This window comes from Chamaea fasciata, unplaced genomic scaffold (assembly GCF_029207755.1).
Source record: "Chamaea fasciata isolate MVZ Bird 193981 ecotype frontalis unplaced genomic scaffold, bChaFas1.0.hap1 SCAF_15, whole genome shotgun sequence".
Lineage (NCBI taxonomy): Eukaryota > Metazoa > Chordata > Aves > Passeriformes > Sylviidae > Chamaea > Chamaea fasciata.
In genome coordinates, this window is record NW_027094100.1 from 9,417,402 (window position 1) to 9,431,938 (window position 14,537).

The following is a 14,537-nucleotide window of genomic DNA, read 5'->3' on the forward strand; positions in this document are numbered from 1 at the left end:
TGCATGGGCACCTCTGTGTGTGTGTGTGTGTCCGTGTCCATCTGTGTACATGTGTGTGTGTGTACATCTGCATGCCCAAGTGCATGTGTGTGCAAGAGTGCACGTTCATGGGTTACGTATATAAATGTACATACCTGTATCCTTGGCTTACTCCTATCAATGCACACCTGCCTCCTCATGCCCACCCATATGTCTGTACAAAGCTACAGATACATCTGTGGGTGTCTGTGTGGGTCTGTACACGTGTGTGTGTGTGTGTGTGGCTGTGTGACTGTGTCCATATGTGTCTCACTATGTGTCCATATGTCTGTTTGTGTGTGCGAACATGCGCCCAGGTCCATCTGTCTGCAGTGTGAGGGGGTGTGCACGTACCTGTGGCTGTGCCAGGGTGATGCACATCCTGTGCCCCTGGCTGGAGGTGTGTGCTCAGCCCCTGTGCACAGGGACATCCCCACAGCGGTGTGCAGGATGAGGTCGGGGGCAGCAGCCCCGGGAGTTATGCAGTGCATCCTTGCTGCCATTCCCACAGAAGTGTTTCATCTTGGTCAAGGAAACAGTATCTAATGTTTATTGAGAGAAAATCAATGCCAGATGAATATCACTAATGGAAGCTGCTGCCTGGACAGACATTATCCCTCTTCCAGAGGACTTGGCATTTAGGGGTTATGACCTCAAGCTGCTTGCCTGCTGAAGGACAGAAGAAATCAGATTACAAAATTGTTTTGCTTCTGTTTTCTTCTGTTAATGGGTCCATCTTATTTCATTATAGACTGTACTATGAGGTCAGGTTCCACAGGCATTTATTTGCCTTCACCATCTGAACTTGTTTCTGTAGGTGAGCTTGAGGTCAGGCAGCTCAGGTGCCCTGTACCATGGGTACATAATTCCTGAACCAGCGAAAGTTGTCATCTCCTGTTTCCCAGAGCTCTTTTAGCAAGTAAATATTTCTCAGACATGTAAATATTGTAGGACTGGCTTCCAGCGGTCAAAGTCTGCTGCTTGAAATGTTTGGATCAATTAGGGTGCAACGTACAGCAAGGCGTGTGCCCGTGCCAGAGGCAGAACTGCGATGCAGGTGCTCGGCAATGCTCGGATGTCGCCTCGGAGCCATCCCAGGTGGCAGACAGGGATGAGCTGGGAGCCAGCTGTCCTCCGCGGGCACATCTCCTCCCAGCAACACTCCAGCAGACGACATGGGAATCCTCCTGAGAAGGAAAATCTGCCAAATGGGTCCTCAGGCATCCACTCAGTTTCCTTCTGGGAACGAGCAGTGAAGGGAGCCCAGCGCCCAGGCAAGTGCAGGGGCTGCCTCGAGGTGCTCTGGGTGCCTCGTTGAGGGCAATGCACGTGTATGAGGAAAAGCACAGGTCACCCATTTCTGCAGTCTTGCCTAACTGCATCCTTAGAATTTTCTTCAGTTCATGAAACAAAGCACGTTTTTCAAATCTTTAAGCGGCCTCTCCCGGTGGTTAGAAAATCCGGGAAGGAAATCGGCAGAGGGAGCCCTTCGGACGGCATCAAAAGTTTCTGCCTCTCTCCACTGACAGAAGCCGGGGAGGAGTTACAGGGCCGAGTACACACCACAGCTCACACGGGGCACCTCCCTGAGCAGGGAAATTCCCTGAGCAGAACCCTCGGGATTGCTGAAACCCGTGGGGCGGGGCCCGGACCTGTACATGCTGACCTGGATTTTACACAGCATTGCCCAAGCAACCCCCATCAGAACGTGAGCCAACAGCAGGTCCACAGGAATTAATGGCAACACCCCTCTCCCCCCAGAAGTGGCAGACAACTAAGAGCTGCTGGTGCTTAACGCTGTAGTCCATTAAATGTTGGCTCTTTATTTTCAGAGTTGCAAAATGCTCCTGTACCACTCGGGATATGTGGTGTGTCTGCAGTGGAAGAGAAGAGAGGAACATGAATAATTTCTCCAAGACAATTAATTAGACTCTTTCCCAAGAATAAAGTTTAATCTAATTTCTGCTGTTATACTTTGTCTTCATAAGTCTGAAGAAATTAATGAGCTTTATACCACCCGCTCATTATAAAAACCTTGGGTTTTCTTGGAAAAAATTAGGGACTAAGCCAAAGTGTAGCACCTGCCATTATTCTCTCAGACCTGCAAAGGTCTCTTTTACTCTTGAAGTCCATCCCTCTTTTCCCAGTTTTGTCTTTTATTCTAGTCTTAAAGTTTTGAGCAAATTTTGAGCAAGTTTTGAGCTTTGGTTCTTTTGCAGAGCAAAGATTAAAATGTGAACTGCAGAGACCCAAAACCCTGGCAGCAAATAGAGAGAAAAGGTCTTTTTTAAGGTGATCTCATGATCTTTGAACAGTTGATGCTGGCAATGCTGAGAGTGCTGCAGAAATGAGGGGCCTTCATGGGAAACGTTCCCATTACAATCCACAGGTCCTGAGGCCATTACAAAAAGTAGAAAGAGAAAACATTTATTCGGTCTAGGTATAAAATGCAATCCAGATTTATAGCTGATCTTATCTAGTGCTCTAAAGAGCTTGGCTCTGGAGTTTGGCCCATCTTTAGGCTTGATCCTTCTGAGGCTGCGTTATGCAAGAAACAAAATTAATTCATTTTCTATGTGTTTTATAGGCTGCTGTGTGCAAACATCACCATGGCTTGTTTCTCTGCAGTGTAAATGTTTCCAAATCTCCTTAGCCACGAGAGAGGAAGATGACAACAGGGTGCTTTACCTTCAAAATGTTGACATGTTGATGTTTTAATTCAGGGCAAAAGCTACAAGTCAGATTCTCAAAGCAACACTCGCCCCAGGCAATTTGCGTAGGTTGCAAAAAATTCTTTCTCACCTCCAGGAGCCTAAAATCCTTATGGAACTGCATGACACCCCTACTGTGCTTGTACTTTGTGCCTACTCTCCATCCATTCTTCCTATCTGCTCCTCTGTCTCAGTGAAAAAACTGTCCCAAAGTTTTCTGCCCTTAAGAGTTTCACGTCACAGCAATGAGAAACCTGCTGAGTCTGTGTAAACACCTGACGTGGCACAGCTAAACTTCAGGAAAGCTTAGCCTCAAAAATGAGCCAGCAAAAAACTCCCTGCTTGGCTTTCTGCTCTGCCTGTGCCAATGAGGAAGCAGGGTTCTGCTTCCGAGGCATGAACAGTGTTTTCACTGGGCTAGAGGAGGAAATGTGGTCATGGGACCAGGCTGAGTCACCAGTGTCTGACTCAAGAGGTCTGGAGGATCCTGCACCTCTCCAGAAGCCTCTGGAAGGAGAGTGTGGGATCGCAGCGTGTGGATGGGGCACTTGGGGCAGCCTGGAGAGCTGTGCATGGTCCCTCCATCACCACACACTGTCCTGCCAGAGCTGGGAGGGCACAGGGACCAAACCCTCCCCTCCTCATTGGGACAGGGACGGGAGCCTCAGGCTGAAGCAATGATTTGGGGGAAAATTTCCTCCGGAAAGTCCTCTTCAGCCTCTGCTGTGGTTTGCAAGCAAGGAAAAGATTGGACATTTCCCTTCCTCCACCCCACATTCTTCCCCTTTGGGCTTTACTGCAAACATAAGAAGTTTGGACAGAAGAAATATTTCTGGTGATTGTGCCCTCAGAGCAAAAACCTCGCCAAATATTTTTAAACATTTCCCAGCAGAAGTGGGTGTAGAGTGAAAGCAGAGCACTGAAGGGATGATAATTGCTCCTTTTTAAGCCTTTCCTCTCTAACTTGATTTTTTAAACTCCAAGAGCTTTTTTTTTTTTTTTTTTCCCTTGACTGTTCTTTGCTACATCCATCTGTGAAGCCTGTTGCTCAGCACCTGGGGCCAACAAGCCACTTTTTGGGCAGGGATTGCTGTGCTGCTACGGGATTCCTATGGGATCATAAGAAAATATCCACACAGCCACTGCTTCACGCTGAGAATGCCAAAATCCAGATCCACTTACAAACAGAAACTTCTCAAGTGGATCTGGGAATACAGCACAGCTCCTCACATGGCTTCTCCAGGTGGCTGAGGAGCTGGCCAGAGGCAGACGCCAGGGCTGGAGGTAGCGGGGGAAAGGGAGGTCTGAGCTGGAGAAGGGCTTGCTGGGAGGAAATCCCCGACCTCGAGGAGGAGGAGGAGACTCACTGAGTCACCCCTGTCCCGTGATCGCTGAGGTAACCCAACAACAGACCGGTGAAAGCCTGTTTGCCTTATGTTTTGTAAAAGTGCATTATGTCACACCCAGAAGGCTGAGCGTGACTCAGCATGTCCCACCAGGAGAAATGGATTAAAGTAGACACAGAGAAAACCTCAGATTTCTGATTTTATTTTCGTGCATTGCTTGATAGTTATAAATGCAACAATAAAATAGTCTGGAGACAGAACCGACATGTAAAGCTGCAGCAACTTGAGGACAGCCCTTGTGCCCTCAAACACCCCTCAAACACAGGAAGGGATGGAGAAGGGAATAGGAATTGGAGCTGTCTTGGACAGCAGCAACTTGGAACCTTAGGAATGAATGTGCTGGAGCTGGGTCTCAAAATATGAGTCTCTGGGTTTATAGATGAGACCAGAAGTGGCCCTTGGGGTCCTCAGAAACAGGACATGAGATGGGCATGCTGGAGGTGCTGCCTGGTGAGACAGATCCTACACTGGCAATGTCCTCTACTTCATGTCCTGCTTCTGCTGGTGCCACAGCAGATTTCAACGACATCAAGTCCTGAGCTTTCACTGACATTTTCAGACATAAGGACATACACAGCAAACGGGCAAAAGGGAAGGTGAACACAATACGGCTTTGCTGCCTGCCCAAATCTTTCAGTATTTCCAGCTGTAGAAGCTGCTGAATCATTTCCTACATAGCATCATCCATACTTCCACCTGAGTCTGCTGGTGTTTAAACTTTAACCCACTGCTTCGTGGTGGAAATATTAGCCATGTCATACCTAGAAACTGAATTTTCTAGAAAACATTTTAACTGAAATGGGGCAAACTTTTCCACAGTAAATACTGTTTTCCACGAAAGGGTTGCAATTTCAACATTGCCACGCATGTGCCAAAAATGTATCTACATGAAAGGCCAAGTGTTTTAACATATATACTTTAGGCCAAGAAATAAACTACCTTTCCATTGTGGAAATTAAAATTTATGCTTCTCTTGATTACAGAAGATGATAAATCATGACACAGTTTCTCCTAAGTTCTTAATATCTTAAACGAAGAAATACAGCACCAAGAGCCAGAGTGGTCAGGCCCTTGGGTGAGAGGAAATTAACACCAACAAGGAACCTAATAATCATTGATCCATCATTATTTAATTATGCTTGGACAGCACAGATGGTCTGTTCTGCCAGCTAAACCCTCCTGTGGCCGGATTAAGGGGCCTGTCAACTGTATTTGATCTGCAAAAGAATACTGCTGCCAACCAGCTTGGAAAGGCCACGGCACATCCTCCTGAATGTCAGTTGTGTTTACACCAGCGTCTTTATTTTTAGTCCCCCCCTTCCGAAACACGGGGTTCAGGGCAGAGTTATTTACTCCTGCCATGCCCGGCACGCCAACCCCTCCGGTGGGAGCTGCACGAGCGGGGCTGGCGCGTGGCTGCCACCTCTGCTCCCTGCCCGAGCTGGCCCTGGTGCCACCATCCATGATGGAAGGGACAGGCGGGACCGGGATGGCCGAGCGCCGTGCTGGCACTGCCCAGCGGTGACGGGACCGGGGCGGCCCAGCGCTGCCCCGTGGTGGGGTGCTTCCCCGCCGCTGTGTCTCGGAGGCCACCCCGAAGGTCCCCGTGTCGCCCCCACTCCCCGCCGCCCAGGCCCCGCTGGTGCTTTGGGACCGCAACAACCCCGCGCCCCGAACGCTCCTGGCGTTGCCCCGCGGGGGAAACCCGGGGCCGAGCAGGGCAGGGAGCAGACACGGGCGTTTGTACGTATCCACGGGTTTTCCCGGCTGCAGGAAAAGGCGGCTTGTGCGCTTTCCCGTTCGCGCAGGATGGGGACGGGGCCGGGGCCGGACCAGAACCGGGATCGGGATCGGGATCGGGATCGGGGGCGGAGCCTGGGCACGGATGGAGGGGGCGTGGCCATTCGGGGGCGGGGCCTGCGCGGTGGCGCTATAAAACCGCGGCCGCCGGAGCCGCTGTAGCCGCCGCTCGCTCCGCCTTGTGGTTCGGTGTGTGTTCGGGCTCCCGGCCTCAATTCCTGCTGCGCCACAGCCATGGCGGCGCTGACGGTGAAAGCCTACCTGCTGGGCAAGGAGGACACGGCCCGCGAGATCCGCCGCTTCTCCCTGCCGCCGCCCGCCCGCTACCGGGCCATCTACGACCGCGTCGGCGAGCTCTTCCAGGGGCTGCTGCGGGCCGGGCCGCCGCCCGCCTTCCGCATGCACTACAAGGGTGAGCGGGGCTGGGGCTGCGCTGCGGGCCGGGCCCTGGGGGTGGCAGATCCCGCGGGGCTCTGGGTACCCCGTTATCCCCCGTGACGCCCGACCGGGCCCCTCACCCTGTGCTTCGCCCGTTCCAGATGAGGATGGGGACCTGATCGCTTTTTCCAGCGACGAGGAGTTGGAGTTGGCGATGCCCTACGTGCGGGATGGCGTGTTCCGTGTTTATATCAAAGGTACGGCCGCGTAGCTGCGGAGGGCATGGCGGGTCTCGGCTGAGCGATTCCTGGCAGCGCTCCCAAAACGGGAGAAGCCAGCCCTGGCCCTTCCCTGTGTCCTCAAGGGCCTGGTGGAAGCTGCGGCCTCTGCGGGGGAGGTTAAATAAAGGGCAGTGTAATATGACAGAACATGAATCTGACGTGGGATAAACAAACCACAAGTTTTCTCCTAGCCCTATCAGATGGCCCAGTGCAAGACTCTTGTTGTCGTTCTCGTTCCCTGAATACACTAGACTAGCACTGGTATCTTAAATGTTCACAACGTGTTAGCCTTAATTCCACTTTCCCAGTGCATAGTTGCTCCCTAGTCCCTTATGTTCAGGTAGATGCCCTCAAAGCTTTATCTGCGGTCCATCTAATGAGCCACACCTGTTGTCCCCATTCTCATGTTGTGTTTCCTGGCATCCGCCTTCCTAATTCCTTCTCCAGAAACATTTTGTTCTTGCAGGGCTTGGGAAGGTAGGATGAGAAGCCAGATAAGGTGGTGCACTACTAATCTAAACCAAGCATGCCAAGAGATATTTAGGATAAGGCATGCATGGTTTCAGTAGAAGGTATCTTTGCAAAACCTCTTTGCACGTGGTTTAAGGTCTCTTACATGAGCCTGGCTTAGGTTTGACAGCCAGTGTAAAAATAAACTGACCTAGTAAGTCAGCACTACTCTGATGGGCTGTTTGTGCTTCCTCCTCTGCCTGATTTCCAGCCTGTAAATAGTAACCTGTTGTTGATCCAAAGTTTCCTTTCCTTAACAGAGAAAAAGGAGTGCAAGCGGGAGCACCGCTCGCAGTGCAGCCAGGAGCCTCCCCGCAACATGGTGCACCCCAATGTCATCTGTGACGGCTGCGAGGGACCCGTGGTGGGGACCAGGTTCAAGTGCAGTGTCTGTCCAGACTATGACCTGTGCAGCACCTGCGAGGGGAAGGGCATCCACAAGGAGCACAACATGGTGATGTTCCAAAGCCCACTGCTTAATCCATTTGAGGTGAGCAAAACCTATGGAAGGGAACTGAAGAGTGGGAGATTCCTCAAGTTTGGGTTAGGCGTTTCAGTTGCTCAGAACCCAGTGTGACATGAATGTCACCCTTTACAGTGGCTTCCCCGAGGACGCTGGCTCCGTAAAATGCGCCATGGTGTTCCCCCCTTCCCGTGGATGCACTGCTGGGGGTATCCCGGGCCTGCAGCTCCCTGCCAGAACTCGGAGCAAGCCGAAGCCACCGCTGCAGCCCCCAGTGCACCTGCTGCAGAAGGTAAGAGGAGATGCCCTGCTAGACAAGGTGGTGGTGGAGCCTCAGGCTGGCTGAGGTTCTGCAGCACAGGGTAGAGTCTGTGTGGGAAAATAAAGGAACTAATCTAATTGGCTTGAAATAATTGGCACCTTTCAGCACAAAGTATGCTTACTTTAAGGTGTGCTTGGGTCCACACAATCAATGAGGATGCAGATAAAGTATCTGGAACCCAACCAAGCTGTGCTGTTAGGTCAAGCATGTCACTGTTCTCCAGATCTGCCTTTCAGCATGGCTAATGAGCCATAACAATGCTAATGCCGGCTTTCTGTTCCAGAGGTAGCTCAGTTAGTTTTTGTCTGTAGTGCTTTGTTTTGTAATGTATCTGAGTGACAGGAATGAGCACTAAGCTCCTGTGGGGACACACCCTCTGCAGGTGCCCTTTCCCTCTGAGCCTGTGTGTGCTAACAAGAAATTGTTTTTCTAGAAGCTTCTACTAACAGCCAGCCTCAGGACCCCAATGTCACCTTCCTAAAGAATGTTGGGGAGAGTGTTGCAGCTTTTCTGAGCCCCCTGGGTAAGTGACCTACAGCTTGTTGCCAGTCCCTGAGACTGGCTTACAGGTCTGTTTAACAGGACCAGAAGTGTCATGACTAGTCTTGGAACTATCTCCTGCCTCGTAAGCCTCAAAGGCTTAATTTACACTTGGATACTAATAATGCTTAGGCTTAGAACAGCCACTCAGTACTTATTCTTTGAGAGAAAATGAGGAAAGATTTCATTAATGTGTCAGCACTGGAACACTAACTTCAAGTCAGTGGTGCTCTGGATTTTTGCCTGGTTTATGGGGACATAGGTGTAACTTTTGTCCTGGTCCTCTAAGTGTATGGCTTGTCTGTGTACAGGAAGATGACTATTTGGTGCTTAGCTATTCTTTATTAAAGAATGCATTGCATTTTAATTCCTGCATGTTACAAGCAAATTGTAGGATGACAGAAACCTGCAGAGTGTAGAGCAGGATGGATCCATTTAGGATCATTTAGGACTGGGCTTTGAAAAAACCTCTTAAGACTCTGTGCACCTCAAATGCTTTTCTAGGTATTGAAGTTGACATTGATGTGGAACACGGAGGACAGAGAAGCAAAGTGACTCCCACTTCTGCCAACCAAGAGAAGACCAATGCTGAGGCAACCAGCAGTGCTCCAGCCCAGAATGTTCAGACCAAAGCAGACTGGAGTAACACAGAGTCTGCTACACAAATGAATGTCCTTGCAGAACAGATACAAGACATGGTGGTAGATCCTGTGCCCACACAAATGGAAGATGGCAGCTTCCACTCCCAGGTAGGAACTATGACAGTAATGGAATATAATCACTTCCATGGAAATAGTCACTCCCACCATGCATCCCAGCATGCATAGTGCCAGTGAATATTAAGATGAGAGTAGACTTAATGATATACAGCACCTTTTTGACTATACAGGTTTACAGCAAAGGTGGTGGGACTTCTTGTGGATATAATTCTTCATATTAAAGGCAAATAGGAGTATCCATCCTGCCTGGAAAGCACTACAGCACTTGGACTTTTTTTTTTTTCCATTTCAGGAACACAGTGAGTCTAGCAGTTCATCGGGGGGTGAGGAGGACTGGACCCACTTATCATCCAAAGAAGTGGATCCTTCCACAGGTGAACTGCAGTCTCTGCAAATGCCAGACACAGATGGCCCCAGCTCCCTGAATGTGCCTCAGGATTCTCCCCAGCCAGGACCTACCGGACTGCGAGAAGCTGCTCTCTACCCACACCTCCCCCCAGGTAGGAGAGGGTGTGCAGGTTTCAAAACTAAGTAGCTTTGGCTTGGGAACTGCCAACTTGGCCTGACACAAGCAGACTTGCTTTAGCCAAACCTGTCCCTGACTTGGGCAGGTTTGGCAGCTCTTGTACCCTGTTAGAGATGATCAGGTGGTTCCTCTCTTAAATGTGGGCTGCTAAGTCTCAACCAGATGTCTGACCTTAGGCTAATACGACATTTGAGCAACACAAAATACGTGCTGTTCTCTATGATGTCCTTGCTGTGTACTGCTCGAGAGCCTTTTAATGCAGGATGTGGACCAATACATCCTGTGGCTTTAGGGCAGCACTTTTCTGGTAGGAGCCAGTGACAGTATCTAAGGCCCCTCAACTGCGATCAGCAGCATGGAGTCCCTCAGCAAGGCCAGCTGAGCCTGACTAAGCACTTTCCTTAGCTCTGACTCTGTGTTGTTTACCTCAAACATCTGCACTCCTGGGAGACAAGAGCATGTGTCCTCCTCTGAAAGAGTGCTATTAAAGCCTTGCCTGGTTTTCCAATTACATGAAATAGCTGAACTCTAAACTACTGCTCTTTTGACAGAAGCTGACCCTCGCCTCATCGAGTCCCTGTCCCAGATGCTCTCCATGGGCTTCTCCGATGAGGGTGGATGGCTCACTCGGCTCCTGCAGACCAAGAACTGCGACATCGGGGCAGCACTAGATGCCATCCAGTACTCTAAGCAGCCACCTCACTTGTAGTAGTAAGAAAAAGCACTTTTCTAGCTGAAAGCAGATAACGCAGCACGAGTTATTGTGGTTCATCAATCTTCTTACTCTGGGTTTCTGTCTCATGTTCTTAAGTGCTTGTAGAATGGAGGAAAAATAAATACTACTGCATGTGATGTGTCTGTGTGAGCATTTCAGTATCACAGCTATGTTATTTATGGATGAGGCTGAAAACAAAGCAGCCCAGGACTGTCTTTTTGCACATACTTTAGTGTACACTTAGGGCGACACTGAGAAAGAGAAATCCCAATGCTTTTTTAGCTCTGGAGCTTCCTTGCTAGGAAGAAAGGGTTGCTATGGGAGATTTCAACAAAGATGGAGTTAGGGGAAAAAGAGTGGTGGTTTGTAAGGAGGAGTCAATCACAGAATTTAGTTGTACAGGCCAGGAATCCTTAAAGCCTAGGAGCTTTCTCTCCCCAAGCTGACCTACTTCCATTCCTATTTCTAGCTGCTGAGGTTGCTAGACAGCACTGTAACATGAGAACAACAGTTTCTTCCCCCCCCTTCCCCCAAACACAACCATCAAACCAAGTAAACAACTTTAATAGTGCAGTTCTCTATGGCTTTGTGTAAAATCATCTTTAGTTCAAAACTCTCTGAGTAACCAACATATACCCCATGCAGTAAGACAAGACGGATGCCAAAGCTGCCTGAGCTCACAGATCATCATCAAACTCCTCATCTGTGCAGAAGAGCTGCTCACAAGAAGGGCTGCTCAGCTTTGGCCGAGGGGTAGAGTTAACAAGGGTGTTTACCCTCCCTATGGTGTCCAGGCAGCACCTTCCTGCAGTGGTCCCTGCAGCAGCTCCCACCCTCAGCACCTGGCTGTGAGGTTCTCTGAGCACATCCTCAACTGAGCCCCTGCTGCTGGGCAGCCTTGAGGCCAGATCCTCGGTGCTAGCAACACATTTTTTAAATTTAAAACCTGTACCCTGAGGCAGAGTTCTTCCAGCCTGTCCTGAGCACCTCCAGGCCCCACCAGCAGCAGCGCTGTCCAGCCCCACACCTCCACTGCCCTCCTGCAGTGCCATGGTCACTGCAGCAGCATTTTCACTGGAGTTGTCAGATACGGGAAGAAATTTTGCCCACTTGGATGGTTTGGTACAAGCAGTTGGGGGCTGTGTATTCTCCTCAGGCACTATAGCCTCACAGACAGCAGGAACCACACTGCCTTCAGAACCAGCATCTCCATCATGTCCGTCAGGCACTGCTACAAAGCATTTCTTGTGCTGTAAGAAGGGAGAAAACTCGGTTATAAATGCAGCATTAGAAGCATTAAAGGTGGCATTGGCTTTGCCTAAATAAAACCTTTCAGAGAGAAACCCCCAACACACTTTTTTTCTCCCCAGTCATTGATTGGTTTGCTTGGAGAAGAGCAGAGAAAGACTCATAAAAATTCAGAATTATGATAATACAAGAGAGGACAGGAGCATCTTCTATGGCTAAAATACCTCAGTGGTTTTAACTTTTTTTGCTTGATTGACAAGCTGAGAATCTCCATTTTTTTCTGCATGCTCTGGAACATCACCGGAGAGGAAGTGCTTCAGGTGTTTCCTGGCCAAGAAAACCATTCACAAAGAGGACAGATTAGATCCACTGTTCATAAGAGGTTCATAAAGTGCATGGCTCTTTAGCCCCAAACACCAAATCCCTGCTCAGCTCAGGTCATACACTGCAACCTGCACCTTAGCTCAGATCTCAGAGATGAGCTCCCTCCCACACTTCCAAATCAAGTGTCACCACTCGGGGGGGCAGGAATTGCAAAACTGAATTTGCAAAATGTTCTCTCTGTACCTTTGTTCTCCCACAGTGTTCTTTCTCTGGGAACAGAACTGTTGCCTTTCCAGAGCTGCCTCCTCCTCGTCATCTTCCTGATCCTCACTCTCCTGGTCCAGATATTTACTCCAACGACTGCCTTCTGTCCTTCCCTCCTACAATACTGGAGAATTACTAAAAACAGCAAAACATAGGGGTTCTCATTTTTGGTATTGTTACACATGTGCTGAATGCCTCAAATGATGAATCAGATTAGGACACGCTCCTGTATCACGTTCCCAGGTTCAGTCCCCAGTGGAGCAGTTTCTGTGCACATCTCCCTCTGTCTCTGCAGGAGCCTCTCTGATTTGATACACCATTCCAGCTGTCTGAACCATATAAAGGGATCACTGGTTTCACCAGGATTCACTCAGAACAGAATGGTTTTGTACTTACCTCAGCTTTGTAGGAATCTTACCTGCTGGACTGAACTGTCCTCATGTTGTGCTGCTCTATTTCTGCTGTCATTTACAGAGTCTTCTACATGCCTAAAATAGAGGTTTAAATTACAATTTCTAGAACACAGTCCTGTCTGTTGATTTACAGGCTTCAAATCACCCAGTCATAGAACAAGGGTTTGAATAGAAAGCATGGACAGGAACACTAGATAGGAGACAGAAAAAACAGCATCTATGGAAAACCTTACACCAAGTGAATGATTTGCAAGATACATTGCACAAATACTTGATTAAATCTAGTTAGAAGCTCTAGTTAGAGCCCTCCTCGTTGCTGTACAGAGTAGCAAGTTTGATCTAAAGCCACTAATTATGAAATGATAAATTTAAATTGATCTTAGCGAGGATATAAGTGTTTGTTTGGTACAACAATTTAAACTCACTGAATTAATCCCATGAAAGCAAGGAAAAGGGAAGTTGTTTCATAATGTTTTGAATTTCACAATTCTTTGAGAATAAAAATAGCAACACTTTTTGATAAAGTGAACAATGAGTTTTCTTCCCCAATCTTAATTGTGAAGTACTGTGTAATCACAACTAAGTTACGTAACTAGCCTTGACTGATCTCTGAAAATAACCTTGAGTAAAAAGGAGGCTGGACTGGTTCAAGACCACTTCAAGATTAGATGATTTATAAACAGATTCAGAAATGAAATAAACAGGAAGGTGCTACTCAGATTTTCCAGCCCAGCGGCAATTACACCCAAGTGTTTGCACTGAACAAGTCTTTTATCAAAGCAGCAGTGATTACTCAACAGATTCACAGTGTGAACCCCTTAAATGCCAACAGTTAGGCAGCAACTTCTTCAAATGGATGTTTTCCGAGGATGTAATCTGTTTGATGAGTAGTCAGCTCATCAAACAGTACATAAGAAAGAACAAATTAAAACCCAACACAATAAACCCAAACCCTATTGTGAACATATTAATGAGTAAAGGCCTGACCAACACATGCTGTTGATCACCTGTAGTTATCTGAAACAAATCCTCATCAAAAGAAACATGCTGGGACACTAAATCCCCAACAAATAGCTTGTTCCTATGAGGTGAGGCCAAAACCGTCACGGTCAAGGCTTCTCAACAGGCCACAAAACCTTCCCGTGGCATGCTCAGGTTGGCCAACAGGCACCCAGTGTGTGAAGATGCACATCAGCTGCAGCACATCAACAGCAAGGAGCAGGTAAAGGATAAACACTCTACCAAGATGTCCAACCAAGCGCCTCCTCTGCTTCGCCCTGCAGCAAGTTCAGCTTCTGGATGTGGCGCCTGCACTCCAGGCCCGAGCCCTGCCCATAAACCTGCACAGAACGAATGAGAAGAAGGGTGAGGGAGCAGCCAGAGGGGCACAGCACGAGGTGAGGCGACAGCCCAGGTGTCACCGAGGGCCACCACAGGCGGCTGAGGGTGTGGGGCTGCCCTCACCTTCTGCACGGCCTGCCGCTGGCCGCACACGCTGCAGCTCCACCGCCGGCTGCGCTTGGCCTGGGACGGTACAGAGGGGTCGGTCAGGGCCCGGAACGCACTGCCCCCGTCCCGTCCCGTCCCGTCCCGTCCCGTCCCGTCCCGTCCCGTCCCGTCCCGTCCCCACCTGCTGCCCCTGGAAGCGGCGGCAGCAGCAACACCTCAGCACCCAGAACTGCTGCGCCATTGCGGCCACGTGACCCCCGCGTCAGCCGCCAGCGCCCCCCGGCGGCGGCCCCGGGCGGCGACAGCGGCCCCGGGCCCCACAGCGGGGCGGCGACACCGGCCCCGGGCCCCACAGCGGGGCGGCGACACCGGGACCGGGCCCCACAGCGGGGCGGCGACACCGGCCCCGGGCCCCACAGCGGGGCGGCGACAGCGGCCCCGGGCCCCACA

At 49.8% G+C, this 14,537-nt stretch overlaps 2 protein-coding genes across 3 annotated transcripts; one reads left to right on the forward strand and one right to left on the reverse strand.

The window, feature by feature from the left end:
- Positions 1–6,108: 6,108 nt before the first annotated feature.
- Positions 6,109–10,526, forward strand: SQSTM1 (sequestosome 1). 2 transcript variants are annotated; one of them, XM_066196915.1, is made up of 8 exons: positions 6,109–6,347; positions 6,475–6,570; positions 7,365–7,594; positions 7,703–7,859; positions 8,323–8,412; positions 8,934–9,178; positions 9,441–9,648; positions 10,226–10,526. In XM_066196915.1, the coding sequence occupies exons 1-8, from the start codon at positions 6,170–6,172 to the stop codon at positions 10,381–10,383; spliced, it is 1,362 nt and encodes a 453-aa protein (XP_066053012.1). In that variant the 5' UTR covers positions 6,109–6,169; the 3' UTR covers positions 10,384–10,526. The 2 variants fall into 2 exon arrangements, with proteins under 2 accessions (XP_066053012.1, XP_066053013.1); XM_066196916.1 differs by lacking the exon at positions 8,323–8,412.
- Positions 10,527–10,937: 411 nt separating this feature from the next.
- MRNIP (MRN complex interacting protein) lies at positions 10,938–14,334 on the reverse strand. The gene is made up of 7 exons (XM_066196918.1): positions 14,269–14,334; positions 14,103–14,162; positions 13,881–13,978; positions 12,644–12,713; positions 12,205–12,341; positions 11,862–11,964; positions 10,938–11,639 (listed from the first exon to the last, which is right to left on the reverse strand). Exons 1-7 carry the CDS (start codon positions 14,326–14,328, stop codon positions 11,067–11,069), a joined length of 1,101 nt encoding a protein of 366 aa, XP_066053015.1. The 5' UTR covers positions 14,329–14,334; the 3' UTR covers positions 10,938–11,066.
- Positions 14,335–14,537: the final 203 nt, after the last annotated feature.

Coding starts and splice junctions, on each gene's coding strand:
- MRNIP (XM_066196918.1), bottom strand. CDS start 14,328: ATGGCGCAGCAGTTCTGGGTGCTGAGGTGTTGCTGCTGCCGCCGCTTC. Junction 12,342..12,643: donor AGGACAGTTCAGTCCAGCAG/GTAAGATTCCTA, acceptor CCAGTATTGTAG/GAGGGAAGGACAGAAGGCAG. Junction 11,640..11,861: donor AAAAAGTTAAAACCACTGAG/GTATTTTAGCCA, acceptor CCCTTCTTACAG/CACAAGAAATGCTTTGTAGC.
- SQSTM1 (XM_066196915.1), top strand. CDS start 6,170: ATGGCGGCGCTGACGGTGAAAGCCTACCTGCTGGGCAAGGAGGACACG. Junction 6,348..6,474: donor CTTCCGCATGCACTACAAGG/GTGAGCGGGGCT, acceptor CGCCCGTTCCAG/ATGAGGATGGGGACCTGATC. Junction 9,179..9,440: donor ATGGCAGCTTCCACTCCCAG/GTAGGAACTATG, acceptor TTTCCATTTCAG/GAACACAGTGAGTCTAGCAG.